Source organism: Pholis gunnellus, assembly GCF_910591455.1.
Source record: "Pholis gunnellus genome assembly, chromosome: 19".
Taxonomy (NCBI): domain Eukaryota; kingdom Metazoa; phylum Chordata; class Actinopteri; order Perciformes; family Pholidae; genus Pholis; species Pholis gunnellus.
In genome coordinates, this window is record NC_136546.1 from 8,899,412 (window position 1) to 8,922,141 (window position 22,730).

At 44.5% G+C, this 22,730-nt stretch overlaps 2 protein-coding genes across 2 annotated transcripts in view; both read left to right on the plus strand.

Moving 5' to 3' along the window:
- susd6 (sushi domain containing 6) overlaps window positions 1-15,887 on the plus strand; it is a 30,339-nt gene extending 14,452 nt beyond the window's left edge. Inside the window, exons 3-7 of the mRNA XM_079180232.1 lie at window positions 10,806-11,000; window positions 11,497-11,691; window positions 11,810-11,948; window positions 12,535-13,028; window positions 13,404-15,887. Coding sequence (XP_079036358.1) covers window positions 10,806-11,000; window positions 11,497-11,691; window positions 11,810-11,948; window positions 12,535-13,028; window positions 13,404-13,429 — 1,049 coding nt within the window. The 3' untranslated portion in view covers window positions 13,430-15,887. The remainder of the gene's footprint in view (window positions 1-10,805; window positions 11,001-11,496; window positions 11,692-11,809; window positions 11,949-12,534; window positions 13,029-13,403) is intronic.
- Window positions 15,888-17,459: 1,572 nt separating this feature from the next.
- Window positions 17,460-22,620, plus strand: srsf5b (serine and arginine rich splicing factor 5b). The gene is made up of 8 exons (XM_079180092.1): window positions 17,460-17,582; window positions 17,872-18,021; window positions 18,518-18,588; window positions 18,711-18,860; window positions 19,120-19,192; window positions 20,521-20,594; window positions 20,710-20,817; window positions 21,075-22,620. Exons 2-8 carry the CDS (start codon window positions 17,896-17,898, stop codon window positions 21,403-21,405), a joined length of 933 nt encoding a protein of 310 aa, XP_079036218.1. The 5' UTR covers window positions 17,460-17,582; window positions 17,872-17,895; the 3' UTR covers window positions 21,406-22,620.
- The last annotated feature ends 110 nt before the right edge of the window (window positions 22,621-22,730 follow it).

A 22,730-nucleotide genomic window follows, 5' to 3' on the forward strand; every position in this document is an offset into this window, starting at 1 on the left:
GTTTTTGATACTTACACGTTTTGTTCAAGATAATCATCACAGATGAACATCGCTTTGTGATTTCTGAAGCGGGAATGCAATCGGCAGAATTAGAAAGCCAACGAAGCTGTGAGGGATAGTAGTTACTGAATCGTAGGCTGGAGTCTGGCTCCTCACTTAAAGCGTGGCATCTCTACACCCTTTTGGCACTGTCAAAATCTGTCAGACTAAAGGTTACACACATTATACATCCTAGGACGTCCAAATGAACATTCAGTACTTCCTGCCTACCGCTCATTAGTTCCTGTTTTGTTCTGTCTAGTCCCAACCCAACGTGAAACCAGTCCATTAGATGGAGTGTTGGGATGTTTAGTGGCCAGTTGGCTTAGCTCCACTCTAATGCCCTCTGTCCTTATTACATCATCTGTAACCGGCTCTCTGTAGCAAGCAGCAGCCAAATGGCGACGGTCTTTGTAGAGGCTACACTGGAGTCTATTTGGATAATTGTGTCAGGGTTTATGAGAAGCGTGCATGTATGTCTCACCTGTATTTATTTGTACAGATCTGTAGATTTAAGAAGATAAGCTTTGAATGTATATTCAATAAAAAAATGTAATAACGAAATAAATGGGGAAAGCTTTAGCATTTGCAAAGCTGCAATCTGCAAATATTTTGTGTTTTTAATTGATAATTAACTGAAACAATTATCAAAGCTGCATTTCATAAATGGTCTGTTGAAATGCTAATCCTTTCAGCTTTTTCAAACATGTTCTCTCTAACAGCTTGTGTTTGTGTGTGTCAGATGAAGCCACTGTTTGGAACCGTAGATGGGCTTGAGTCACCGATTTTAGATTATTTGTAGTTACATCGCACAGTTGAAAATAGCTTGTGACGTATTTGTTGACTCGATGCTTGACGACTTCTAAGTCGCCACATTTATTTCAGTATTCAGTGTCTGTTTATCGTGCTGTGCTTCCTTTCACACTCGCACAGGTCCAAGTTACTGAGGAGTGTTGATGTATCTCACTTTGTTTATACTTCAGGCTAATATAGTTTCCCAGGAACTCAATATATTTGGGGGTAAAGTTTAGTCTCTGCCACATGCAGGTCGAGGCTGTTGCTAATCCCAGCAGTACTGTTTTCAGTAGAACTAACGTAGTGATGCCAGTAAGTGGGTACGTCCACATCCAACTTAATATTTAGCATCTTGCTAATTAACGCTGATGTGTGAATTTAAATCGCTGACTGCTATTTTGTGCTGTTCACATGCTCTCATTGGTGTTCATTGGGAGCAGCAGTTGCTATAACCAGAGCACACAAAGGTTCAGGATCAGGCTTTAAAGTATAGAGCCGATACGATATATCGGGGAAAAAGGCCGGGTTGTCCCCAGGACAGCCTGAGCAACAATATAAACACACTTGGCTGTATCTGAACTTAACTTTGGAAAGTATGTCCTTTGATTGGCTTCCCTTTGAGGAGATCGGTAGCTGTCTTCAGTACTCTGAAGTGTATATTGAGGTGACTTTACTTTCTACTAAACACACAGCCTGTTGGCGTGTAAGAACCCACTGTTGACGACAAACAGCATTCCACTTCTCCCAGCGGAGCAGTCGGCATGCGTTAAAGAGGTTATTCACTTGCTTGCCATTTGTTCGCCCTCTTGGTGACTTGCTGGAGCAGTTGCTCTATTGAAGTTCACTTGGACTGTATTAGGGTGACGATAACAGTGGCTGCATTGTTGAATCATGGGGGATGTAATGCAAAGCGTGGGACAACGTCTCAGTTTTCATTTTTTTTCTCCCCCGCTGCCTCTTTGTCTCTTACGGGGATAAATCACCACAATCAAGTTTCCTTAATCCCATTATAAATCTTCCTGCTCGCTGCAGCATGACTGCTCCATTTAAAGTTCCCTCCCTGTTGTTGTGTTGCCTGTAGGACAGTATGTGCTGTGCTTTTGCAGCGAACCTGTACACAGTACAAACGCAAGCACGCAGGTACAGATGCGATTTGCCAGAAAAGAAACCCCAGCTGCAGACTAAGCCTAGTCTCACTGCGTTTAAAAAATAAAAAATACCCACACTATTACAACTCTCGACAGACTTAAAACTGCCCTCCCTTCACTTTTTCTACCACTATATCAGCGTGCCAGCCCTGGTAAGCAGGTTTGGGATTATCTCCCCGACTTTCACCTTCAACAAATGTCCCAGGCTCAGCTCCTATATACATCTGCTGGCTCGTCCAAGCTGCCGAAATATGATCAGCCCACAGTTACATTGACAGTTTTTGTGTGTGTGTCTGTGTGTCTGAACACATGCACGTGCTTGTAGGAGGGGTCCCACACACTCTTTTGTTTTCCTCTGAAAGCTGAGAAGAAGGAATGTCTGCCTCCCAGCTGTCCTCAACAGTGAGGGTGATAGAGGAGAGAAGGGGGAGCTCACTGTTCACCTTCGCTAACATCCACCCATCTGTTACTGGAGGGCAAAGTGTGTGTGCGTGTGTGTGTGCTTGGATGTTAGGGGTTGAAAAGAGGGTCACACAATGGTGATAACCCCCCCCCACCCCCACCCCCGTTGCCCACTTTGGCCTCTCATGCATATTTAACCCTTCAAATGCAAAGTTTTCTGTTGTCCCATTTGGAGGCATGCTGCTTAAATCTGTCACTGTGCCCCGTCCCGGGACAATGGGGTGTAAACGCAGCACACGTGGCTTCTCTGAATGCATTGCAGCAGCACGGGAGGAATGGGTGGGGAGAGTGAGGATGTTTCTGTCTGTTTAGAGACTTCCTTCACCCTGGGTGTATCTTGTGTGTGTGTATGTGTGTGTGTGTGTGTGTTGCGGTGTGTTGCAGCTGCAGGAAGAGGCGAGTGGACAGCTAAGTTCTCTGGAAATTCTCTTTTGGAAGCCCGCAGATGTTTGACTCATGTTTTCTGGCAAACCTCCGGTTTACTGTGGAAATCACATTGTTGGTCACTGCTCTGTCTAACCCCCTAACCACCCCCCCCTTTGCAACTTGCAACCTACACTAAGCATAGTGGGTAAAGTGTCCGCCTATATCTGTGTGTACTCGGGCTATTATATAAATGTGCCAGCACTGCCTCCCTGTTCTTCATCCTCCTCCACCTCCTCCCCCCATCCTCCTCAGTTAGGTCCCTCCACCTGCCCCCAGAGGCCCTGGAGATGGAACAACGGCACTTTTGGGGAGAAAAAAAAGGGGGTTAATGCTTTTGTGGTTTCAGCTTTCTTCTGCATTATTTCTGCCCTACAGTATCACAAGTCCACTTTTTAGAAGCTGTTTTTTTGCCCATTTTCTTTCCCATAACCTTTCCCCTTGCTATACAAAATCTGCTTCAGTTTTCTACTTAAGTCAGTTACCAGCTGTTGTGTAAGAGGACAACATATATGAAAGCAGAAATGAGTTGGGCCGCTGGTGTGTGTGTGTGTGTGTGTGTGTGTGTGTGTGTGTGTGTGTGTGTGTGTGTGTGTGTGTGTGTGTGTGTGTGTGTGTGTGTGTGTGTGTGTGTGTGTGTGTGTGTTACAGCATGACGACTTCTCGCTCACCCACTGTAGAATATGACACTGCTGGTATCGCTCACCCAGACATTAAGCGTCCCGTGTCACTCACCCAGGTCGGCGTGCAGCGAGTTGTGTCACCTCATCCTGTGTGAAGTGTCTCTCGCTGAAAGCTCATCTGTGATGTTCGTATGAATGTGTGAAAGAACGAAAGTGAGTGCAGGAAGTTTGCTCTCAAATGTTGCAGTTTGTAATAATTTATAGTTTCACTGTCACTGGAATAGTTGAGGTGAGACTTAAACTGTCAAATGTTGGATCTTCTATCAGACTACACACCAATCTAGTCACTTTATATTTTAGGACTCGGGAGACCACGTTAACCCAGATGTGTCATTTGCACCACATTCTGCTTTCCTCTGTGTCATTTTACTGGAAATTGGATATCTTTGGGGTTTTTGGGCTGTTGTCGTCACCTTTGGGTTTTGGAAAGTGCACTCGGAATGATTTAAAACATGTTTTCAATGGCCGTGTTCCTCATGCACTCAGTTGCCTGTTTATTCGGTGCACCGATCTAAAACTACTGCAGTCTAATGCAACAGTCCTGAAGTAAATCCTGCCTCCATGAAGTGTTGACTCACCTGAATGATAATGTTGAAGGCTGTAGTTTGTGGTGCTATTGAACTGTATTGCGCTACACCGACAGATGTTTCTATTATTTAATTGTTTATTGACGATGAAATGTCAAGTTCCAGAGCCCATGGTGATGTCTTCAAATGTCCAAACCCCAAATATATTCAGTTGAATATCATAAATCTGAAACTATTCTATTAAACCAGTCTTTTACCGGTGAATCATTTCTGTTTTTGTTTTTAATTTCCTACTGTACTTCCTTTGTTGCATTCCCCTCTCTCCTCTCCCCATTTCCTGTCCTCAACTACCCCGTCAGCTGTCCAATAAAGGCAAAAAATAATCGCTTTTCAGCAACTACTGTCCACTGATGGCAGCAATGAGTTGTGACCCCTCCTCCTATTCATTCCAACACCTCCCCTCTGTGGGCTCTGCTCCAAATGTACTGCACTCTAATAACAACAGCTTGGCTAAAAATCCCACGGATTAGCGGGAGAGACGGGAACGTGGCAAAAAAACAAAAACACCCTTGGCCCAAAAACGACAGCGACATCATCAAAAGCAACAGAGGACTCGACGAGAGGCTTACAAAGGAACAAAACATATTTACCAGGCCAAAGAGAGCATCATCATCCTCTTGGTGTTTAGCTTTAATCCAACACACAACTCCCCCTTTAGCACACACACATACACACACACATACACACACATTCCCCTGCTTCTTGACACACACTGGAAAACACACCCTCTTTTATGGCCTATTGTTCTATAGAGCAGCCAAACAGCTGGCTGCACAAGTCATCAGTATCTGATCTGCGTAAGAGCGCTCCCAGCTTGTAATAGAGGATAATTACAATTTTAATTTGCCTGAGCAAAGAGGGCTAAAAGCCCCACCCCCCGCACCCCTGTTTTCCTCAATCCCCCCCCCCCCCCCCCTTGTAGCGCTTAGCAGGCGATTGCCATCCGTAACAGACGGAGAAAGGGAGATATTCACAGCCAGGCAGGCACATCGGAGGAAGGCATGGGATTTTAACGCCCCCCCCCCCCCCCCCCCCTATAGCCTGAGTCTCCTTCGGCACTGCCTCAAGGCGCTGGATGTCGGGATTAGCGACCCGCCTCACGGCCGCTCTGTCCGGGCCTTGTCCTCCCACACTACATGGAGGTTCTCTCCAACCTTTTAGCAATTAAGCTCTTTGATCAGCTTACAGTCGTGTGCCCAGAAGATTTCTAAATAGTTTGACCTTTATTCAACTCTATATGACAAATCTGAAGCACGGGTCGAGTCTTCAGTGGATATTGAAAGCAAACATGGGATGATCTCTTGACACGTCCTGAAAACGCCATTTTTTTAATTCATGTATGTTTCTCCTCTCTCGCCTTTTCCCTCTAGCTTTCATGAGGCACTTGTGACTTCGTGTTTTAGACATTATTGTTTTCTGCATTTCTCGAAAACCTGCTCTTAACATCAGAGCAGTGGGAGAACAGCTTGTGTTTAACCGTGACTCATTCCCTTCCTCATAAGCTCAAAACATGGCGTGCTGAAATCCACTCTGGCATTGCTTAGTGCTTTAATCAGGTTTTTATTTTTTTATTTTCTTCCTCTTGTGTGTTTTTCCAAAGCCAATATTCAATCTGGGCTGAGAGGGGCGATGGAAAAGGGAGTGACAAGCGAGGTTATTAATCTCACCCACTCTTCCCATCTCTGGATACTGAACCAGCATTCCTTCTTTCCTGTAACAGAGTCCAGCCCAGCCCACAGTACGGTATGTTCTGTGTGTGACGGCGGCCATTGTTGTCGTATGGAGCCTCTCCCTCACTCGCACAAGTATTGGTCGACCTGCCACGACACGTCTCTTTTCGCCGTGTAATTGCTCAGGGCCACAGCGCTCCTCGATGCCGACGGTTTCTCCCCTCCCCCCCTTGTAACCTCACCTTTTCTCTTTCCTGCTAATTTGCAAAACTAGTGTCATTTTTTTATGTTTAATATATTTATATATCTGTCTCGTATTCCACTTTTTTTGAACATGTCTTTATCTTTTCATATTATGTCTCTGTTTCCTTTTGTTCAGCTGAATTAGGAATGAGTTGTTCTATTCTCAGGGGATGTAGTGTGCAAAGGAAGTCTCGAGTGCTCCTTTCTGCTTATCTAGTCTATATTTGGGCTGTGTGTCGTATTATTTTTTGTCCAACCGACAGTCCAAAACCCAGAGATGTTCAGTTTACGAACACGTGTGACAGAGAAAAGCAGAAATGCTCACATTTGAGAAGCTGGAACCAGAATATGTTTGGCCTCTTTTGCTTGGAAAATGACTGAAACAAAGAATTGATTAGAAAAGTAGTTGTTAATTGCTTTTCTGTCGATTGAAGCGTCGAGTAATTAACTAATGAAACGCGACATTAGGACCAGCATAGTAACATAACCTAGAGGCGCACTGACACTTTAGTGTTTTATCTATCGGCTAATGTCAGCTATAGTGTTGTTATTACTGCTGCCAACATTGACCTGAAAGTGACGAGGATGTTGTATTTATTTAAAATCATACGGGTGCACTGTGCTCTTCCACACACTGTAATTAAGTACCTGGCTGCGTGTGTTTCCCGGCAGGTAAAGGCTTGTAGTGGAATTTCTTAACGCCACGCTAACCACTGGTACTTGTGTAAGTTCAGTAGATCCGAATGGCATTTGAAGAGCTACGACGGTGGGACTGGCTGGTTGGTACAGGCAGCACAAGGTTGTCCTGGCATGAGAAAGGAGAAGTCTGGTTTGTTTTCGCGAAAGGACCAAGAGATTCAAAATTGACATTTTACTAGCTCTGTGGTTCAGTTCAGTGACATCTGCGACCCGATCTCTCTATAAGAAATAACCCTAGAGCGAGGTGAAGCTTAACTGTCACTATTTCTTAGCGCAAGGCCGTCCCTTATTGATTTAACAACGATATAAACAACAGTGGATTTGCGTGACGCTACAAGAGAAACTGGCCTGTCCAATTTTGTAGTTGTGCAACTGCTGCACATCTTGTCTCTCTTTGAGTTAAAGCCAGATTATGTTGCATGTTCTTCCACCTGGAGCCCGCTCTCTAGTCTCAGTAATCCCTCATTATTATCTCCTATCACACAGTGTTTACTCCACTCTGACAGAAGCCTTTGTTTTATATGCCTAATGTCGTAAATACATGCATTATGTTTGGTATTTAAAAACACTGCTGTATAGCTGTTTGTATGAAAATGAATACAAGTACTTTGCATGCACATGCCTTTTATTTCGGACACACTCCTGCAGATAAGGAAACCCATTCAAAGTCAGTTAATGAATGCTGTTACCACTCATCTGTCTTCTGCAGCTGTATTGACGGCCTCCTGCGCACCACGATAGATCATAACGGTGGCTGGTTGGCCAGCAGCTATTGTCCTAAACCCCCCCCCCCCCTGAGGCCCTTTTTTGTCCCCTGCTGCTTCCCAGCCACGGGTCACCAATGTATCACCTTTACCACCTCTATTAACACCGTCTCCTCCTCGGAGAGCCTTCAGTCGCCTTCGAGCAGCTACGCCAACAACTGCTCAGCTCACGGTGTCCAATGGCGTCCCGACATGTGGGTGAGCAGATAGTGTTTCTGCATGTGAGGGAATGAGCGGGGATGTGTTTTGAGTGAGAACGATTAATACCGCTTTAACGCACAAACCGTGCGTATGTTGCATCTTATTAAACCAGATGGTTTGATGTGGCTGTAATCGATATCAATACAGTTGATCTGCCAATGGGGCTCTCTACATCTCACAGCTGAATCGCTGCACTCCGAAATCTCATTCTTTGCTTTGTGATTTCATCAAAATAGTTGTAATTCTGTTTTTAAATGGGTGATTTGACATGCCGTATATAAGGCTATACGTTCTTTATTCAATCTTAAATCCTAAATGATAAGTTGATTAATTAACTTAAAAACATTAATCTGGCAGCATGTTTAATAATGTTTTTTATGTTCAAGTTATTTAAATGACTCTCTGGTCCCAGCTTCTCAAATGTGACTATTCTCAGCTTGTCGTTCACGATAGTTAATTAAAGTCATTTGACGTCTGGGTAATGACCATTTTTCACTACTTTCTGACATTTTATCGACCAAACAATGAATCGATTAATCCAGAAGATATAATGAGACATAATAATTAGTTGTAGCCCTATAACAAAGTATCTTGTGATAGAGAAAGTAGAACCGGCCAAATATCTGCACTAGTAGTAAACTATTAGTTCATAGTATACCTGTAGTAAGCAGTGTTGACACATCTCGAGCACACAGCAGCTCTGTCCCCAGCTGAATTCAATATGACACCCTTTGGTGTCGCACAACGCAGTCCTAGGAGCGTCTTTGTGGGTGTTGAATGTGTCTGTGTGTTTGGATGAGTAGGCGCTCGCACATTCGAGTGTTTGCTTTTAATCTTGTGCTGCCAGCTTAGAGCGACATTTCTTCCCGGAGATTAGAGGATGTTGGAGGCACTGCTGTGGAAATAGTCTCTCTCTCTTTCTCAATCTCTAAACACACACACGAGGCAAGACAAAGTGGCTGTTTGCAGTGTTGCCCGTGTTTGTTTATGTCAAGCCAGCGATAAGGCCCTGCAGCAGACCGCGGCTAATATGATTTTATAAATACTCCGACAAAGGATTAAATAACGAGCCGTGTGGTCATTAGTGTTCTTTATTGTGGGGATGTTTTAAATGTACTGATGTCTTGGCCTTACCAGGAGAAATCACTGAGCGTTGATCGTGTAATTCAATTTGATGAATCAGATAAGATGTACCGATAAATCTTATCCTGACGGACTTAATATATTATTTCATATCTAATGGCTCATGTGGTTTTTAAGCGTTGAAACTGAACCCTTGGTTACACTTGTCTTTTTCAATGCAAATGTCTTTCATCCGATCAAGCCAGGACGCATTAACGGTCATGTCTTTACGCTTTAAGATCGGTTCCTTCTCGCGCTGAGATCCGATTAGCCGGACCACATGCTGAGGTGGCTCGGATCTCAGTGAGGCATGGACAGCATGTGGGCACAATCCGGACAATTTATCAAACTTAAGTCTCCTTCCCTGAACGGGACTTCCTCTTCCTAGTGAGAGCAGAGCGAGGATGGGAGGAAACCGGGGGCTGGAGCACAGCTGAGTCCTGTTAAGTTACTGCTTATGAAATCCCACCAGTTCCTGATTTGGCTGCTTCAAAATAAAAGCTTTTAAATGACAAAACAGCTGAAGACTTTAATTTATAGGAAAATGTGTATATCATCGGATCAGCAAAGCATCTTGATTACTAACACTGCAGGGAGGAAGAGTAAGAAGCAAAAACAACGAAACATTTTTAGGAATTGAATTATGCACCGATTTACAGCCGCTCCTTTCCCTACAAAATATATCTGATCACTATCTGATAGGCTGGTTGCATTGAAGTATCAAGTGGAGACACATGGCGACACAGCTGAGTCTCGATATTGCACATCCGATCACAAAAGTCACATTGAAAAGGCGAATGTAACCGTGGCCTTCTAATTGGAAACATTCCCACTGAAGCCAAGCCCAAAGTCTTGCATAACCACTTCACATATGATCCAGATCAGCAGTAATAAAAGCGGCAAGTCTGTTGACCACTCTCTAAGATCGGTAATACTGAAAGTAAAGCAAAGCTGTCATGTCTCATGTTTACACAGGTGTTACAATGTTATGTCAGTCCTGCTAGATTTAGATGCTCTGCTCTCTCCAGATTGCTGCACCAAATGTGTGTGTGTGTGTGTGTGTGGACAGTGTTTGGAGCTGTGGGAGTGCAGCACACATTCCGATACTCTCGTACTGAGAAGAAACACTCACTCAGACACAAGAAGCTGGCGTGACGCTGCAACATCCTAGATGGAGCGTGGGAAGGTGGATCAAAGCCCAATTATCTTTTAGGTCTTCTGCCTCGTACTGTCTTCATTGGCTGGCTTAGAGCCTCGGGTCTGTCATTGGAGCAGAGTAAATGAAGATGCTGTCCCACCGCCGGACAAATAGACCCAGTGCTGGCCTGGGATTTAAGACACTTTAATGAACAGGAGAGAAATTTTGATCTATATGAAGCTCCTTGTGATGGCTGTCTCCACCTAACTCGTCATGTTGATACAGCGCTTCTGTGTGAAATGCAGCCTGTAGTTTCACGTAACAATACTTCTGAGCTTTAATTATCAGCTCAACCTGTCAACTTTGAAACTCAAAAGCGGTTTGACCCGATGGCAGCTGCCTGCAGAGGAGCCCAGCGTAATGATAGAACAGCACAATATTCCAGCAGCACCACATTACTGTAATAGTGAAATCATCAAGGTTGTGATGGAGCCGTAACGAGCCCCATTAGTGGTCGTAAATACTCCGTCTATTTGACATAATATTGGTACATTATGCGTCAAAGAACGAGGCCACATGTGAGACAAATTGTCCTTGTAGCCCCAGCAGGCCTGTAATACATTTCAATCCCTGCATAAATTCTTTCATATCCTGTCTACAGGCAGTTTTGTAACGCTGCTTAGTTTACTTACATGCTTTTATAATTACCTTGTTACCTCACATAATTAAAATATGATCCCAATTTTGCTGCCGGTACACAATCATAAGTCCAACCTAAAGGTCTTCTATCAGCCGGCTAATTCTTATTCTTGTCACCTTTTCTTTTTTTAGGTTGTGCGCGGCCCCCCGGCGTGCAGCACGGAGACTTGCTGAACCAGACCGAAGCGAACCGTGGCTCCTTTCCCCCGGGCACCCTGCTGACTTATGGCTGCGAGCCCGGCTACACTGCAGATGGAACCACCACCATCATTTGCACCAGCTCTGGAGCCTGGTCCCATCAGCCTCCGCGCTGTGTCAGAAGCAGCGGTGAGCGAGTCTCACACAAATACACACACACACGAAACAAATCTCACAACAACATCATTTTGTTTACTTTTTGTTTTCAATGAAATATAAAGCAGTGCATGGCCATTCTTTGCTAAGTATGCTCACATGGAGGCCTAATGTGTCTGTCTATAGGAAACATTTATTACAACCGGAATAATTCATTTGCATTGCATGTTCTCACTTCCTCAAAAGACAGCTTTATTGATGTCTTAGGTTGTGCATGTGTGCGCTTAACACACATGACTGCATGAAAACTGAAACATCGCATCAGTTCAGTGTTACATAGTATCATTGCACCAATAGTGAGGAATGTCCTTGAGATCCAGCAGGGAACACTGGGCAGTTTCCCTCAATATGAGCATTCAAACCACAGGAATCAACCCTGACCACAGGTAGAAATAACAGCAAGCACATGTTCGGGTACACAACAACAGCGACGCTTATTAAAACCTCTACCGCATCTGCCTCTTCCCAGTGTGTTCCCCCCCCACTGAGCCAGAGAACGGGGGCTACCGCTGTCACCCGTCTCCCTGCCACAGCCTCACCCAGAAGACCGTCATCGAGTACTTCTGTGACGAGGGGTACGCTCTGAAGGGAGACTACAAGTTCCTCACCTGCCAGAACGGCGAGTGGGACGGCCCCATGCAGATCAGCTGCCGACTCACGCAAGGTCCGGCCGCCTCGGATAACTTTCACCTTTTTGAATTGTGTTATATCTTCGCTGATGTAAGTGGAAATATGTGAACCACATTTTCACTTCCTCTCCGTCTCTTCTTGTGGCCCGTCAGACAAGGAGCCGAGCTCTCCGCTGGGTATACCCGCTCTGTCCATCGTGGCGTCCACAGCTAGCTCTGTGGCCCTCATCCTGCTGTTAGTGGTGCTGTTTGTTCTTGTACAACCAAAACTCAAGTCCTTCCATCACAACAGGTAAGATACACACACACACACACACATTACTGTGTTCTCACCCCAAATGCATACCAAACGTCACCATATTAGAATTCTAAAATGAATTGAAGATCACTTGGTATACTAACTAGCCGGCAGTTGTTGGTTCTGCTGTTTACAAGTAGAGACTCTAGTTTCCTACATTACTTCATTCCTTCTGTGGACACACCTATTGCTCAGTTTGGGTTGAAAGTAGTTTCATAAGAAACAGTTGCCCACATAAGATGCACAAGACCTTACAACTAGTTTTACAAGTTGGCATTTCTTAAATACTTGAGAAATGAAAGTAGAAGTAGGAGTTGATCCCGTCAGCGTCAGTAACCGGCTCTGTGATAAAAACGGCCTCGATGATTTGATCTAATGCTCATTGGCACTCTTGTTGATTGTGTTGTCGGCCCGAGAGCTTAGTGCAGCCCACTATAAAAGGATTGTCCAGTCGACGCTAATCACCTCCTCTTAGCGGTTCTGCTGCGACACACATGGCCTGCATCCTGCCTGTCGTGATCCACCTCTTTCCAACATGTCCGTCTCACTCTTTCTCCGTCTCTCTCTCTCTGACCGTCAGGAGGGAGCAGGGAGTCTCGGGCCAGTCCAGCTCCATCATGGTCGAGGGCGTCCAGGTGGCGCTGCCCTCCTACGAAGAGGCCGTGTACGGAAGCGGTGGACCCGGCGGCGCTTCCGGTCCTCCTCCCTCTCCTTCTCCTCCTCCTCCTCCTCCTCCGGCTCCCCCAGAGTCTCGGGTCCCGATCGTGCTCTCCGAGGGTCTTCCTCAGGGAGCCGCGGGAGGCCAAGGCGCCAGCAGAACACGCCACAACAGAGACTTAGACTTCTGTCTCCCCTCCACGTCCTCCTCGTCGTCCTTCTCCTCCTCCCGCCGTCATGCAGAGACGGTGCTGGTTCATCAGGCGCCCTCTTCCTCCTCCTCCTCCTCTTCATCATCATGGGCTAGAGAGCACCCTGGGGGTGCATGCGCGGGCCCCCTACCTCTCCGTAGAGACTCTGAGAGTAGCGACCAGCACAGTCTGCTTTCTGTCACCTCTGCAGACGACTTTTCTGACGGTAAGAGAAAACGCTTATTCCACACATTTCCTTTGTAACAAACAGACGACCGATGCCAATTTGAGATAATGACATCAGCATTATTGATTTTTACATAAACACAGAACGTACACCTATTTGGTAAGGACCCGTAACGTGATTTTCACCATAGTACTAATAAACAGAACAGTGAACAGTTCAATATTATTTTAAACTCCTTTGCAAAAGAGCTTGTGAAGAAACCTGTCAAGAGTAATTCCATTGGTTGACATAATCAAGGCCAGTTACACGGGAATGTTTTATGTGATGTAACGGATTACATGACCGTGTGTTGGGTAAACAGCTGACTCTAGAGCCACTTCTCTATTCTGACGTGTATGTTCGGTTCTCCTGCAGATATCCCCCTGCTGAAGGAAGCATGAAGCCTCCCAGCCTGCTATCAGCATCAGCAGCCCGAATTCTCTCTCTCTCACTGCTGACCAGGACATGACTGTTGCTGTCAACCTACTCTACCCCCCCCCCATCCCGATTCCCCCTCAGCAGCCAGCAGAGAAAAGACTAGAACTATTCCCCGTTCCCCACGCAACCTCTTCTGCCATTACTCCCCATGCAGCGCAAAGCCAACAAACCAATACTCGCAGTGATGGAGCACCACTGGACCCAGCAACCGGATCAAAAGACAATCCGGACTAAATAAAGTGGTGCCAGCTCAGCATAAATCCTGTAGATCCTATGTCTATGTAAAACATACATACTGATTCAAGGTTGTGTACTTTAGATTATGTTTGCACCATACACTTGCCTCCTCCCAGAGTGTAGTTCTCTATAACACAACAACGCTCACAGAGGCTTCATCGGAGAAGGCTCTAGCAATGGAGACACGTCGACTCTTGTCTGGGATTACTGCGGATACAAGGAAAAAAACCAACTTGTGATGTTCGCTCCTGACGCTGTGGCGCTCACAATTGTCTTCCCGCTGTACTTGAAAAGTTGTGAGTGACGGCTGAGTTTTTGTGGCCCGCTTTGCGAATGCTGCATGTTGATTTTTAGTTATTGCTGTCACAGCACGGTGGCACTCTGAATGAAGCATGAAGCCCCCTCTGTCTCCCTCTCTCTCTCTCTCTCTCTGTCTCCCTGTGTGTCTCTCTCTCTGTCTCTCTCTCTCTCTCTCTCTCTCTCTCTCTCTCTCTCTCTCTCTTTCTGAGTATCAGGGCGGTGTCTAGCATATGGATTAGTGGGATCTAGAACCACTTCACGAGAGCTAAAAGCAGGGTGCAGCGAGTACCATATCACAACTATGAAAAGAAAAAGACCCTCTCCTTTTCTTTTCTGCCAGCTGCACCCACTCTCTGGAAGGTGCTCCTTCTGTCGCATGAGTGGGAATGATTGGTATTTTGGTTCCAGAACCGTGCTGCACATCTTACTTGGAGGAGGAGGAGGAGGAGGAGGAGGAGACATCATTTCACTTTTAGTCTGAAAGCTGAGGAGACGTTCTATGTGGTGATGGGGCACATGACTAAACTTTAGGGTTGTGCGTGTCTAGTTTTCTTCCCTGTATTTATTGGTGTGTTGCTCAGTTTGCTTTGAGTTGCTGATTGCGTGTGTGTGTGTGTGTGTGGGAGTGTGTGTGTGTGTGTGTGTGTGTGTGTGTGTGTGCGTCAGCCAGACAGGAGAGCTCATGTCCTCATATGGTCGGCCTCGATAGAGCCATTTCCTGACTTGCCGCTCTTCAGATCAGAGACTGGCTTCACAATGTCCCCCGTCTTTCAGCAAAGGAAAACGTCCCTCCCAGCATTGAATAAGTCACATGAACAAACCAGCGTCCCTTCAGGCAACGAGTCCACTACACAATGTGTGTATTATTCATCTGCTCTCCGGCTAGAATATTTATCATTTTCTGCTGAATGGCTGGAAAACACAAATCCCCTCCAGAGGAACTGGCTCTGAACCTGAAGACTCTCCACGTTAGTGCGTCATGGACACAACTGCAACTGGTTGCAGTGTAATGCTAAAGTTTGCTTATATAGCACCCCGCCCCCGCCCTACACTCACCCACCCTCCTCATGCCAAGTGCAGAAATGTTACGAGAGAATCACGGTGCGTTGTCTGAAATCATCCTCTGTTTTCATCTCCAGTTGAAACATTTCGGTGGTTGAGCTGGTAACCCTGGAAACAGCATGGCTCCGGAGGATCCTGAGAATTGCTTTTCAAGCTTCCGAAAAAAAACCCAGAGTCTGCTCTTCTGATTTTAGTTTGGCGTTTGCGGCTGTCTGTCACTGTCAATGGCTACATTATTAATGCAAACAGAATGTTGCCTTAGACTTGTACATTTTCTTTTTTTTTGTTTGTATAATCTTAAGCCTCCTCGTTGGTTGCTTTACAATATTGCAACAGTTTCTGTTTCCCCAAATGGCCTTACTCTGTTCTTTTCTATTCTATGCATAAAACTGTCTTTGTGTATTTATCAGTTTACTTTTGTTGTGGACACGACTGAGAGAATGTCCATTCTTCTTCTGTCCTCCCCGAGCTTTTACAGCGACTGTGATGATGATGATGATGAACCTATAAGCACCTATATTTCACTATTCTTTTGCTTCTACTTTGCTACAAGGCATTACAATATTATGGGATCGAAAAAGAAGAGAAAAAAACAGAAATTACCTTTGCATTCAGAAGCACTGTTGTACGGTGTTGCGTCCCTGAAAAATGACAGGTTATAAAAGTACACATCTTGATTCTTAGTTTCAAATGCTTTCAGCTTTGATTTGTTTCCTCTGTACATGGCAGTGGGTGTGAAGATAGTAATTTAATATTTGTATAAAGTTTAATTTAATTTTACAGTGTGTGTATATAACTTTCTAATTAAAGCTTTCTTTTGAATGTGGAAGACGAGGTGTCATTATTTAAGCCCATGTCAGGCTTCATTCTAGGAAAATGTGTCTCTAACTGAGGTAAAGTTCACATGTTCAGACTGAAATGAGGTCAGGTGGTAACACATCTCCAGTAACTGTCGTCCATGGCTTCCTTTGGATTAGGTCCCGGAAGATTTGAACCATCTGCACATGAAAACCCTGCTACTGTTCCGTATCAGCTTGAATGAATACACTAGCCTACTTCAGTGTAATATCTCTAAAGGTATTCCTAGTGTGCCTTCAGGTATATAGTACGACATCAGTCACATTATAGTACCTCATTAAACGTTCACCAAATATATATCCTGAGTAAGGTGGAGCTCCGTCTGCTCCATCAATTCAAAATCAATCTTTTACTACTCGAAAGAGAAGCTTTCTTGGTCAACTGTGGTCGTAGTTTAATTTCGTTTTCATAACTGCTTCCTGGATTATGCTGCTGCATTTGATTTGACTGCATAATGTCTGTGGAGCCTTAAAGCCATAGCACATTTTAAATGACTTCTTAGAACCAAGTGTGCTTTTAAACTATGAAGAAGAAGAAGAAAAGGTTATTACTGGCTGAATTTGTCGTTGTTTATTATTTGTCCTGCTGTTATACTGTTTGTGACTTTGGGTCCTTTTAATCTATAGCTGCTGTACAATATGTGATCCCTTCCTCCTCTCTGTACAATAACATTGGGTCTGAGTGACACCTAGTGGTCACAATTAGAAACAGCACTAATGGAAACTAGTATGAGTGACTCTCTCCATACTTCGGCATTTTTCGTGTTCGGGAATATATTGCGCAGAGGCTGCATTTAACAGTTAACCCAAACTCTGATGGACACCCAAGAAAGATATTGCTGCCCAACCTTTGTTTACTGTTTTGTCACTCGCTTGGAAGAAGAAACACATTTCATCAATTTAATTCAATAATTGTCCAAAGTTCTCTGTTAAAAGATGACTTACTCTATTAAAGGTAAACATATGGAGTCTTTTTATGTTATGGAGAATGTGATAAATGTGGCGAGCGAGGAGTAAGTGGTCCTTTGCAGTTGACTTGACTACTTGTATTGTTCTTTTCTATGTGAACTATGTCTTTGAGTTTAACACAAGGTAAAAACGTTGACAGAGTTACATACATATTGCAATAGCTGTTAATTACTTTATGATCATTGTTGTTGTTGTTGTTGTTTGCATTTCAAATGTCAGACATAAAAGGGAAGAACTCATTTTATGTTGAACAATAATGTCCCTTTGATATTTCTCTGGATGAGAAAACATTTGCTTCTTTGTTATTTGAAGCTATTTGAAAAAGAATATTGAAGATATGCTGCGGGGGGGAGTTAATTTATTTGTATTTATTTTTCAGAATTCACCATTTCACTTAATCATATTGAAAAAAAAATCACAATTTGTCACACGAAACAACAATAACAAACAAAAGGGTACCCTGCACTGTAGGAGCTAACGTTAACTCACTCCAGAAGGTGGCGGTAATCTTTCAGAGAAGAAGCAGAAGAAAAAGAAGACGAAGAAGAAGAAGAAGCAAAAGAAGAAGAAGGAAGGAGGAGGACCTGCGTTTACGTGCCCCCTCCCTGAACAGCAGAGGCTCCATTTTGTTTGATTTTTGCGGTCACTGTCGACAGCCTGCGAGGAAAACACCAACAGGACTACTTCAAACGTATGAGTGCACATTTTAAAATGCAGCGTAACATCGCCATGCAGTTATCGTTTTGTTAAAATTAACGTTATCTGTCGTGTGTGTGCGTGCCGTTAGCTAAAAGCAGCGCGTCACTTGGGTGCGTTAACGTCTGGTCGCGAGGCCCCACAGTTAGCTTGCTAACAGAAACGTAGCCGTTAAACGGCTGTTAAACGGCTCCATGTTTAACTACGTAATTTATCCTTCTCCGTGTTAGATAACGTTACACCCGTTGAGGACAATGTATTTACGGTAACTTGTCTGTTTGCAGATTGCGTCACCAACGTCATCAACAATGAGCGGATGTCGTATTTTCATCGGCCGTTTGAGTCCTTCGGCCAGAGAGAAGGATGTGGAGAGATTCTTTAAAGGATATGGCCGCATCCGAGACATCGACCTCAAGAGAGGCTTCGGGTTTGTGGTGAGTCACCGAAACTTCATGGAAATTAGTCAGGACCGCTTCAATGTCCGCCAGCTATACATTAAAAAAACGTAGCAAAATTATATTTATTTATTTTGATCCCAGCCCATCTCCAATCATTTGTGCGTTTAGCCACATTGAGTAATTTACCGCCTTTAGCCTTTATTTTTCTCCACATTCATCTGGATGACACACCCACACATTAACGTTACATGAGCGAGAGACAAAATCTCTCTGTCACGTGATAATTATAAAGCATTCACTGTGTCCTTAATTGTGGACTAGATCTAATTTACTTTACACCCTCAAGCTAATAAATAAATTTAATAAACTGTAATGACGAAATGAAAACAGGAATTTAGACAGCAAATGTTACCCCACTTGCATTTATATATTGCTTTGGTAGTCCCTTACAAATGGAGCCCATATATATATATATATATCTCTGATTGAAAAAGCACAACTTGTTGTAAATGTTATATTCTGTTTATTGTAGGAGTTTGATGACCCCAGAGATGCTGAAGATGCTGTTTATGAGCTTGATGGCAAAGAGCTGTGCAATGAAAGGTAGGAATTTGTGATGAATGCAAATAAAAATGTGGAAAAACTGAATTTGATATGAATTGTTTCTCCTCTCGCTGTTACCTGTTTTCTACGGTATTTGGTCAAAGTTTTTCCTGTTATTTCAGGGTGACCATTGAGCACGCCCGCGTACGTCTGCGTGGCGGCCGTGGTAGAGGAGGTGGAGGAGGCGGTGGTGGTGGTGGTGGTGGCGGCGGCGGCAGTGCAGGAGGCCGCTTCTCTGATCGCTATGGCCGCGGCTCCCAGAACAGTCGGAGGTAAAGTAGTCACACCACCCATAGTTATGGTAACAACAGGTCACCTGCGTTATGATGGCAGGCAGATACGTTTCACTCGATGTCATTCAAATGAGGAAGGAACATGTGTGCAAGTACAGCTAACTAAACAAAGTTTTTTTAAATTTTTTTAAATAATTGTCAAGTAGCTAATGAAAGCCGTTGCGCTCTGTTCCTCAGTCTGTATCTCAGCCCCACCATGTCGTCTATCAACTGATTTGAGTGTCTTTCACATTTTCAGCCGAAACCCTCCGCCGATGCGCACTGAGAACCGCCTGATCGTAGAGAACTTGTCCTCTCGAGTCAGCTGGCAGGTTAGTAATGCAACATTATCATACACAAGTCTCTACAATCAGCAACACCACACATGTTATTACCTCCAGCAGTCTGCCTCCAACAATACACACATGCAATTGTAGATTCCAATACTGCTAAAAACCATAGAATCTCTGGAATCCAATTGATCATTTGCTTAACTTGCTAATGTTTAATCTATTTTATTGTGATGAGGCCTAAATTGTTTAGAAATGTCCTATTAAATCTGCGTCTCATGCAGCTATGTAATGATTCAAATAGCAATAACAACAAGAACACACTTCATTTGTTCCAATTTTTTTTTCAAAATTTTAACCAATTCTTCACCCCTTTATTTGCCAGCCTGACTGTTGTGTCATATGGAAGAGGTCGCTTATGGTGGCGTTAGCCCCTTCTGGGTCCTTCTGTCTGGGTTGAGCCTCTGGTGTCAGCCAGTCTGTCCTACTCCTAGTTGACGCCTGCTGGTCATGTGAGCGATCGCTCCACACTAGAAGTGCTGGTCGGCCCCTTCGCTCGCTCGCAACGCCCCCTGTTGAAGGCAGGGGGACGACTGGTGTGTGGCTGAGAGCGAGAGAGAGGAAACAGAGAGTTGGCAGAGAGAAAGGAGAGGAAAGAGCGAGAGTCGATGGTGGTGCCGTATTGACCGATGGTTCGTTAATTTGAGGGGCTTCGGTCGATCGATATCTCCCCCCTCCCTTCCCCCGCACATCACGAGAGAGAGAGAGTGAGAATTCCTCCCAGGTGCCCGTGGATATAATCTGGTTATGGTGGGCTCGGAGAGCCGTGCGGCCCACCCCAAGGGGTTTCGCTCTCAGGTAGTAGTTTCCTCTCTTCCACCCTGTTCACTCTCTTTACCGAGGCAGGGTGCCCGAGACGGGGCGGTCCCGGCATGGAGCCCTGTGCCCTCCTTGCCAGGGAAAATGGGGCTCTTGGTGCCAAAGGCTGCCCAAGTGGCGCCACTGCAGTTCAGTTCATGCAGATGGTGTTCATGTCTCTGTAGTTGTGATGAGTCCAAGAATCTCAAAGCATTTGCAAATACTTTAACCTGTACACTGATAATAGCGCTTGTGAAAATTGGTTGATATCTAAATTGGCAAACATTACATCTTTACCAATCTGTTGTAGTTCTTTTATAAAACACACAATATTCAATGATTAATCGGCCACCGAGGTTCTTGGACTCATCCTCCTTATCTGCAGTAGCCTGTGTAGTCCTCTCAGAAAATCTAACCATCTCTCTTTTTGGGTAAATCAGTCCTGTTATGTGTCTCTGACTGTGCTTGTGTCCCGAGCCTCTCCGTGAGTTGACTGATGTTTACATGTGTAGGATCTGAAAGATTTCATGAGACAAGCTGGAGAGGTGACATTTGCAGACGCACACCGGCCAAAACTCAACGAAGGGTAAGACCGTCTCTCTTGACGTTGAGTCCCTCATGAATATCACAGCATGAGTCTCGTGTACCATATTAAGCTTCTCTACGATTGTACTTAATACGGTCTCATGTTGTTTCCACAGAGTTGTTGAGTTTGCTTCTGGCAGCGATCTGAAAAACGCCATGGACAAACTGTCTGGAAAGGAAATCAATGGCAGGAAAATCAAGCTCATTGAGGCAACCAGGAAGAGGTGAGCTGTTTTCTCTTTCCACCATGACACACAGGCGATGGCCTCCACTCTCCACTCATTTGTCCTTTTTACTCACAATGAGAACCTGCTAATATGTGAAGAACATGGTTTATTACAATAAATAGATTTAATTCAATAATACACATTGATGCTATATAAATTAATTGTACAAACACCGTGGCGAGAGAGATCCAGTAGTGCTGTGTGTTTTGTAAATGTGTAATTTTCCTAATGTTCTTCTTCTCGTTATTTCCCAGGTCGAGAAGTCGTTCCCGGTCTGAGAGCTCCTCTCGCTCGCGGTCCCGCTCTCGTGGTCGCTCTCCATCTCGCTCCCCCAGGCGTTCCCGTAGCCCCGCCCACAAGGCCCACAATCGCTCCCGCTCCCGGTCCCGCTCCCGCTCCCCCAGCGTGTCCCCCGTCGGCGGCGCCTCCTCCCCGTCCTCCAAATCGAAGGAGGCCGCCAAACGGTCGTCCAAGACGAGCAAGTCCGCCACCCCGCCCGCCTCTCCGCCACCCCAGAGAGCCTCCGTGTCCCGCTCCCGCTCTCGTTCCCGCTCTCGCTCCCCTTCTACCGACAGCCAGCGCTAAACACTGCGTTTTACGTTTAATGGGAATCAGCAGTAGAAACGACTTGATTCAGCAGGATCTGGAGCTCCCATGACCTCTCCTGAACACAGAGACAAGAGCTTTTCTCAAGTTTATTTCTTCTCTCCTGTCTGGATTATCATAATAATCCTGAAGCTTTTCACATTTAAAACACCGACACATTGTCAGACAGGAACAATTATATTCATTCATATATTCAATTGCAATTATAGGGCGTTAAAAATTAAATACTGTAAGCGGGTGACATTTGTTTCACAGTGATGTGTCCCCCGTCATCCTCCATATATACATTTACACCCGTCGAGGCTGCAGGTCCTCTTCTGCTGCACCGTCGTTTCTCCTCACATGTCCCGAGTGAACCAGCGTCAAGTTTCACTGTGATTGGGTCTGTAAATTTAGCAGTCTACACACACTCTACACTAAAAACTTTGAAGAGGGAATTTGTATTTTTTTTTTTTGGCAGTACTGCGATGCTTTTGATAAGTCGTGTGACCACTTTCTTTACTTTTTTTTTTGCGATTCGTTTGCTTGTTTTTGCTCGTCGGTTGGAGAACTTTTAATCAATTTCCACATTTTTGTTTTTCGCCTCATTTTTCTGTATTCTGACCTACTGTATCTTGGACAGCTGGTGTGTGTGTGTGTGCGCGTGTGTGTGTGTGTGATATCTATACCTGAGGATGCCTGCATGTGATTTTCGTTTGATCAAAATTTAGAGTTGTATTATTGGCATTGGCAGTATCAAGAAACACTGTACAGATGTGCACAGAGTTCAACAGCTGTACAGTAAATAAACTGTTAATGTGATGGATCTTACATCTTCTTGCCGTTGACTGTCCACTTTTATTTTGATGGGAGATGTAAAACTACTTTGAGGATAAGGTCAACACTTTAATTTCAACACTTAAAAATGTTTAAAGGATGCAGTTTATTCTAGCATTGTAATTACATTTTTATTTTTGGGATTGGGGTTTTGTGTACAGCTGACTTTTGTTTTACATACAGTATGTGTATAATGTAATTCCAAGAATGCGTGTAGGTACTGTGTCTGATGTTACTGTGGTTTAAAAGAACTTGTAGACAAGAGTTTGGAAAAAAAAAGCAACATTTTTGTACGTAAGGATTTTATTTTCAGTGAAAAATATGATGGACGTTTCTATGGTGGACTGAAACAATAAAACAATTTTAACTAAATCATTACTTTTTTTGTTCATCTGTGATTTTTATTGAAAAATAGTTGTTGTACAAAGACACATTCATGTTTGAGCCACTCGCAATCAAAAAGGACTTGGCAAAAAATGTCTGTCCTG

What these genes read in the sequence shown, in the direction of transcription:
- srsf5b (XM_079180092.1), top strand. Translation starts at nt 17,896, where the DNA reads ATGAGCGGATGTCGTATTTTCATCGGCCGTTTGAGTCCTTCGGCCAGA. An exon ending in CCTCTCGAGTCAGCTGGCAG is followed by an intron (nt 19,193 to 20,520) that starts GTTAGTAATGCA and finishes TTACATGTGTAG; the next exon opens with GATCTGAAAGATTTCATGAG. An exon ending in CGGCCAAAACTCAACGAAGG is followed by an intron (nt 20,595 to 20,709) that starts GTAAGACCGTCT and finishes TTGTTTCCACAG; the next exon opens with AGTTGTTGAGTTTGCTTCTG.